This window comes from Stegodyphus dumicola, chromosome 1 (assembly GCF_044657685.1).
Source record: "Stegodyphus dumicola isolate Sdum_Otavi_A_Nest chromosome 1, ASM4465768v1".
Lineage (NCBI taxonomy): Eukaryota > Metazoa > Arthropoda > Arachnida > Araneae > Eresidae > Stegodyphus > Stegodyphus dumicola.
In genome coordinates, this window is record NC_140768.1 from 104055028 (window position 1) to 104061915 (window position 6888).

Genomic DNA, 6888 nt, shown 5'->3' on the forward strand with positions numbered 1-6888 from the left:
AAACTGTAGTACTATATTATTTTGTATTAAGCTTCATTGTCTGTTGTGTGAAATAGTGGAAGTGTGCGTGCCACGTAATGAAGATTCTGAAGATTAGGCAAGTTAGTATTTTTAATCATTTGAGGATATTATTTTTATGCATTGTTCTAAATGTAAGGAGTAAATAAATTAATATGGTATTATTGGAAAATTGTTATTAGCAATGATTTAGTTTAAAGTAATTAGGATTGTAATCTAATTTTTATTAATTTAATGTATGTGCTTATTTATATTTTAAGTAGTGTTTTTTAATTTAATTATATTTTAATTTAATGATCGTGATTTTGTGAGTTATATGTTTGTAGTATTTTGGAATACGTTGAGTATTTTCATTCATTTTCGTGAAATTTTTCTAATTTATGAGAAAAAAGCAGTGTACATGGATATAGTGAAGAGTGTGCGCAATGCCATTTTTGTGCAATTCTGGGGTGTTTTTTTAAGTAAAAATAAGTCGACGTGTACATGGTTTAGTGATATTTTAATTAAATGATAGTTATTTTGTGAATTTTATGTTTGTAGGAATTTGGTATACGTTTCAGTTGAAGTAAACGTGTATGGAAATAATTTAAATATTTGACGCTAAGTATTTGTAACCATTTGTAATGTTTGCGGTATGAATTCGTTGGTGACGTTTATAATATAATAGATAATTTAGAGGTAAAAGTTTTTGGATATTTTATTTATTTTATACATGGAAATGTTCATCCTTGGAAAGGGTATATACTTTTTCGGGATCAGGTAATTTCATATATGCACTTTTTACCGAGTTTAAAGATTCACAGAATGTTTTTGCATTTTCGTGCAAATTTTTGTAATTTATGAGAAAATAGCAGTGTAGATGGATAAAGTTAAGAGTGTGTGCAATGCTATTTTTGTGCAATTCTGGGATGTTTTTTTGAGTAAAAATAAGTCGACGTGTAAATGGTTTATGTGTAAGTGCTATTCTGAAAAACGCGCAAGGAGTTTGCGATTGTGCACTTTTTCCCAATTTTGCAGTTAATATTTGTCATGATTAAGCAGTTTTGTTACATAAAATTTCTAGCATAAGTGTAATTTGGCTAGTAGATTGTTGGAAAAAGTGTTCAGTAAATAAAAAGAAAAGAAACATGTCTTTACTTCGTGAAGACAAAATGGCGGCGAAAAAAAAAATAGAGGGTTGCTGTAGCAGAGCTGGTCGCCAAAAAATTGCCAAGTTACCATAATCCAAAGATCAACCAACATGTTTAACAAGTAAGCTCCTTTTTCCAATTTAGAAAAAAAAAAAAAAAAAAAAAAATCGGACATTCATGATTCTTCGTTATTCTGTTATCTGGATCACATTCAGAAATGTATGAATGCACATGTGCATATATGTATGTTACAGACATCAGCAACAGAGGTTACACACAGATAAGTTTAAGAGCAGACGTTAAACACAGATACACACATATATATACATGCATAGATGAACATATACATACATACTTTTCTGAATCCAGTCCCGATAAAAGAATAGTACTAAAATTTTTTCAACTTATTTTATAACTGCTAAAAATCAAAATTTTAAGAATAACTTACTCAATTTATTACATTCAAAATGTAGATATCATTATTTACATAGTAACAAGATACTCACAAATAATTAAAACTTAATAAATCATAAAATTGTGATTCCCTTAAATATGTTTCCATGGTTGATCTTTACATTACGGTAACTTGGCGATTTTTTGGCGAAAATTTGGCGACCAACTCCCCTACAGCAACCCTCTATTTTTTTTTCCCCGCCGCCATTTTGTCTTCACGAAGTAAAGACATGTTTCTTTTCTTCTTATCTACTGAACACTTCTTCCAACAATCTACTAGCCAAATTACACTTATGCTAGAAATTTTATCAAACAAAACTGCTTAATCATGACAAATATTCACTGCAAAATTCAGAAAAAGTGCACAATACCATACACCTTACGCGTTTTTCAAAATAACACATACACATAAACCATGTACACGCCGACTTATTTTTACTTAAAAAAACATCCCAGAATTGCACAAAAATGGCATTGCGCACACTCTTCACTATATCCATGTACACTGCTTTTTTCTCATAAATTCGAAAAATTTCACGAAAATACATGACAATTTTCTCAATCTTTAAACCCGGTAAAAAGAACATATATGAAATTACCTGATCGCGAAAAAGTATTTACCCTTTACAAATATGAACATTTCCACATATAAAATAAATAAAATATCCAAAAACTTTTACCTCTAAATCATCTATTACATTATACACGTCACCAACGAATTCATACATGAAGCATTACAAATATTTAGTATCAAATATTTAAATTATTTCCATGCACGTTTATTTCAACTTAAACAGAAACCAAATTCCTACAAGCATAAAATTCACAAAATAACTATCATTTCATTAAAATATCACTGAACCATGTACACGTCGATTTATTTTTACTTAAAAAAACATCCCAGAATTGCACAAAAATGGCATTGCGCACACTCTTCACTATATCCATGTACACTGCTTTTATCTCATAAATTAAAAAAATTTCACGAAAATACATGACAATTTTCTCAATCTTTAAACCCGGTAAAAAGAACATATATGAAATTACATGATCGCGAAAAAGTATTTACCCTTTACAAATATGAACATTTCCACATATAAAATAAATAAAATATCCAAAAACTTTTACCTCTAAATCATCTATTACATTATACACGTCACCAACGAATTCATACATGAAGCATTACAAATATTTATTATCAAATATTTAAATTATTTCCATGCACATTTATTTCAACTTAAACATACACCAAATTCCTACAAGTATAAAATTCACAAAATAACTATCATTTCATTAAAATATAATTAAATTCAAAAACACCACTTAAAATATACATGAGCACATACATTCAATTAATAAAAATTACCTTACAATCCTAATTACTTTAAACTAAATCATTGCTAATAACAATTTTCCAAATAATACCAAATTCCTTTCCACCTTACATTTCCAATAATGCATAAAAATAATATCCTCAAATAATTAAAAATACTAACTTACCTAATCTCCTTCAGAATCTTCATTACGTGGCGGATACACTTTTCTTCATTCTCTTTCAGAATCTTTAAAATCATACTTATCTTTCAAAGCAAGATACCAGGTAAAATAAATAACATAATAAAACATGTTTATTTCTCTCTCACACAACCTTAAAAAACATTTCTTACTATCCTTTTCAATACCACTAAATACCCATTTTGAATTCACTTTACTTACGGCCATGGGATCCAAAAATTCACAAACACTATTTCACACAACACAGAATAAAGCCAAATACAAAATTTCCAGATTTTTTCCCGATTTCCCCCCTTTTCCGATTAAAGAACCGTAATTCGTCCATTAATATCACATGACATATCCCATGATCTCGCATTTCCCCCACACAAAATAATGCGTAATTGGAACTCAGTACTGCTCACATTATTACCAAAGTCCCAGGTAGTAACCTTTATCGCCTCCAAAATGTCGCCAAACTACCAGTTACCGTAATGTAAAGATCAACTGTTTCCATCACTTTCACATTAATTTTATACTGGACTCCCATTTTTTACCTTACACAATTTCATTGCTATGCTTCCACCATGGTTCAATGTATGAAATACAAAAATAATTATCTGTTATAATATAAACTTTTATTGTATAAGCTCTGAAAATACGTAATAATATTTTTATACTATTTCTCATATTAAAAAAATAAAAATAAGTAAAAAAAAAAAAAATTAATTAACTAAACATGTACACCTTTCAAAATATGAGCTCCTGCAATTTCTAGAAAAATATTTTAAATAAAGCACTTCAATGATTTAATAAAAATTTCATGATAACCTCTCCTCTTAATAACGCTTACACTTCATTCATGTATTTGGATATTTCATGGACAGCATTTACAAATACAGCTACATTTTCTGGATTGATATCGGGGTAAATTCCATGTCCTAGATTTGCAATGTATCTCTGTGTGCCAAACCCCTCTAACATTTCCTTTACTAAAATTTTAATTTTCTCTGGGCTGGCTTTTAAAGCACATGGATCTAAATTACCCTGGAGAGATGATTTTATAACCTTCTTCACAGCAACATCAGGCGAAATTGTCCAATCTAAACTAATAACATCATAGCCAGCGGTTATTATGTTATCTATCGCAACACAACTACCTTTCGCAAATATAATCATTGGCACAGAAGGCAGACTTTGCTCCGAAACAGCATTCTGAACGCGTAATTTGATTTCTTTTATGTAAGGCAAAGCATAAGCACTGAATAATTTGGGTCCCAAGTATTCGGCGTTTGATTCAAACAACTGCAGAAGTTGAGCTCCAGCTTTGATTTGACCGACTAAGTAATCAACAATAACATCCGTTAATATTTGAAGAAACTTATGGCTTTCTTCAGGCCACTTATACAGCCATCCTTTAGCATTCGACATTGTTTTTGAACCTCCTCCTTCTATCATGTAACACATTAATGTCCATGGTGCGCCAGCAAATCCGATAAGTGGTACTTTGCCATCTAAAGTGTGCCGAGTAAGTGTAATAGCATCGAACACATAGCCAAGTTCTTTATGCACATCACAAGGATAAGCTAATTTCGCCAAATCCCCAGGTTCTTTTAAAGGGTCCGGTAATACAGGTCCAATACCGGGTTTCATCTGAACTTCCATTCCAAGAGCTTGAGGAATAACCAGAATATCGGAAAATATTATGGCAGCATCTAAATCAAAACGTCGAACAGGTTGTAAAGTCACTTCACAAGCCAAGGATGGTGTTCGGGCAATCTCAAAAAATGAGTGTTTTTTGCGCACTTCTTGGAATTCGGGTAAGTATCGGCCTGCTTGCCGCATTATCCAAACAGGCACTTTTTCAACTTTCAGACCTCGCGCGGCCCGGAGAATTAGATCATTCTTTAAAACTGGGAAATTAATAGAATTCATTTTAATAAATATACATACGAAAGGAAAATTAAAGTCAGCTTCTGTTTGTTATCCTTATCTTGTACATAAACACTCCGAAACACTTGTACATAAACACACGACACTCAAACTACTGACAGACAGACAAAGTAGACAGATGTCTTGTTTTGCACCCGCTAAGTCTTTCTGCACCGATAGGCGAAAAATCAAGCATAGGTGCGAAGGAAAGGTATATAGAAAGAGGGGCAATTTCGTATTTGAGGAGTGTAAAAAGGAACTTCGTACATTTTTTACGAGTTCAAAAGGCCAGAAAGAAAAGATGGGACAAAATAAAATTTAAAATAAATGGCCCAAAAATAATAGAGGGGGGAAAAAAAGGGCCTAAAGAATGAAAAGGAAAAGAAGTATAAAATATCCTAAAATACGATTGTGTCCTGAGTGTAGTTAAGGAGTTCATCTGCAAAAATTAGTGTCTTTAAGAAGCAAACTTTAGCTAAGTTTAATAAAAAAAATAAATGAATGAATTCCTACATGGTAATGTGTATGCCCTTATCTTGAGACCTAATTAGAAAAGACATATATCATCACAGAGATGTACATAATATTTTAACTAAAGTAACATTAACTATTGCCGTTTCCAAAAAATTCATGTATATTTCAGAAAAACAGTAATTGACAAAATCATAAATCCATACACAGTGTGAGAGCGTATCAACAAAAATAAATTATACAGTTTATTTTTCTTAAATATTAGTTAAATATAAAATTAATTTATTAATTTAACCGTTGTAATTTATTATAGTACAAGTTTAATAAATTCCGTCACTCTGTATTTATATTTGATCATAATTCCAAGTTTGATACCTGAAAAAAAAAGGTCGGGGATCTTAGTTACAAAAATCACAATCTATACTCATCGATGGTCATGAGATCCCCATTTTTTCCCTCTCAAGAAATTCCTAAGCACGAAGAGGGGGGCCTCCGAAGGGTGTGAATTGCTGATAAGAACGGACTACTCATAAGGAATGTGGCGTCTCTACGGAATAGTTACGAAGAAAAGAACCATTTTACTGGCTACTATTACTAACTATTGTATAATGCTAGAATCTTATGAAAAATAATAAATAAAAAAAATTTAATTGCACTCTAATGATAGAGAAATATATATTGTATAGAGAACAGAATGTTACTTATCTGAATATTCCGTGTCAGGGCCTCTTTTGGATTTCTCATGTTGATAGTAAACAGCTAACAAAACACCTGAAGTTTCGAAGAAGCGAAGTTTCCTTTTTCAATTTGATGAATGAGACATTGCATAGGAAAGGTGCATTAAACTTTTTTAGAGAGTTGAAAATATTTACTGAAACAGTTATTTAAAAAATTTCGGAGCTATGTTTAGACACTGCCTCCAGCTTTCGTGATAGCAGCGCCAGCTTCCTCATCATCATCACACTCAAATTACTGTTTACATCAACTTAACGGTTAGACGATCTAGAGATTAGATTATACCACACAGCTTGGAAAGTTATCAATGAAAAATGCACAAATCACGCAGCTTGGAAACATGATGGATTAAATGGCTTTTAAATTTTATCTTGCATTCGCGAAAACTTCGTTATTACATAGGCAAGTAACACAACAGGAAAAGTCAATGAGATACATTCCGGGGACGTCGGAGATCAAGTGATGTGAGAACTGCCAATGTAAACAAACAAACTTGTGCTGCGGTAGATGTGTTGAAAATTCGGAAACTTTGTTTATTTTTAATTAGTTATGAAATTTGCATTTCATCTTTAATTATTATTTAATCTGTTAATTAACTGTTCATTTATTTGGTTAGTATAATTTCACATGCGTGTAACATACCTACAGCCTCATC

General features: G+C 31.3%; 1 protein-coding gene across 1 annotated transcript; it reads right to left on the minus strand.

The window, feature by feature from the left end:
- Positions 1-1579: 1579 nt before the first annotated feature.
- Urod (uroporphyrinogen decarboxylase) lies at positions 1580-5164 on the minus strand. The gene has a single exon (XM_035373547.2). It carries the CDS (start codon positions 5028-5030, stop codon positions 3945-3947), a length of 1086 nt encoding a protein of 361 aa, XP_035229438.1. The 5' UTR covers positions 5031-5164; the 3' UTR covers positions 1580-3944.
- Positions 5165-6888: the final 1724 nt, after the last annotated feature.

Bases quoted from the DNA above. Each gene is read 5' to 3' on its own strand.
- Urod (XM_035373547.2), bottom strand. From the start codon at position 5,030: ATGAATTCTATTAATTTCCCAGTTTTAAAGAATGATCTAATTCTCCGG.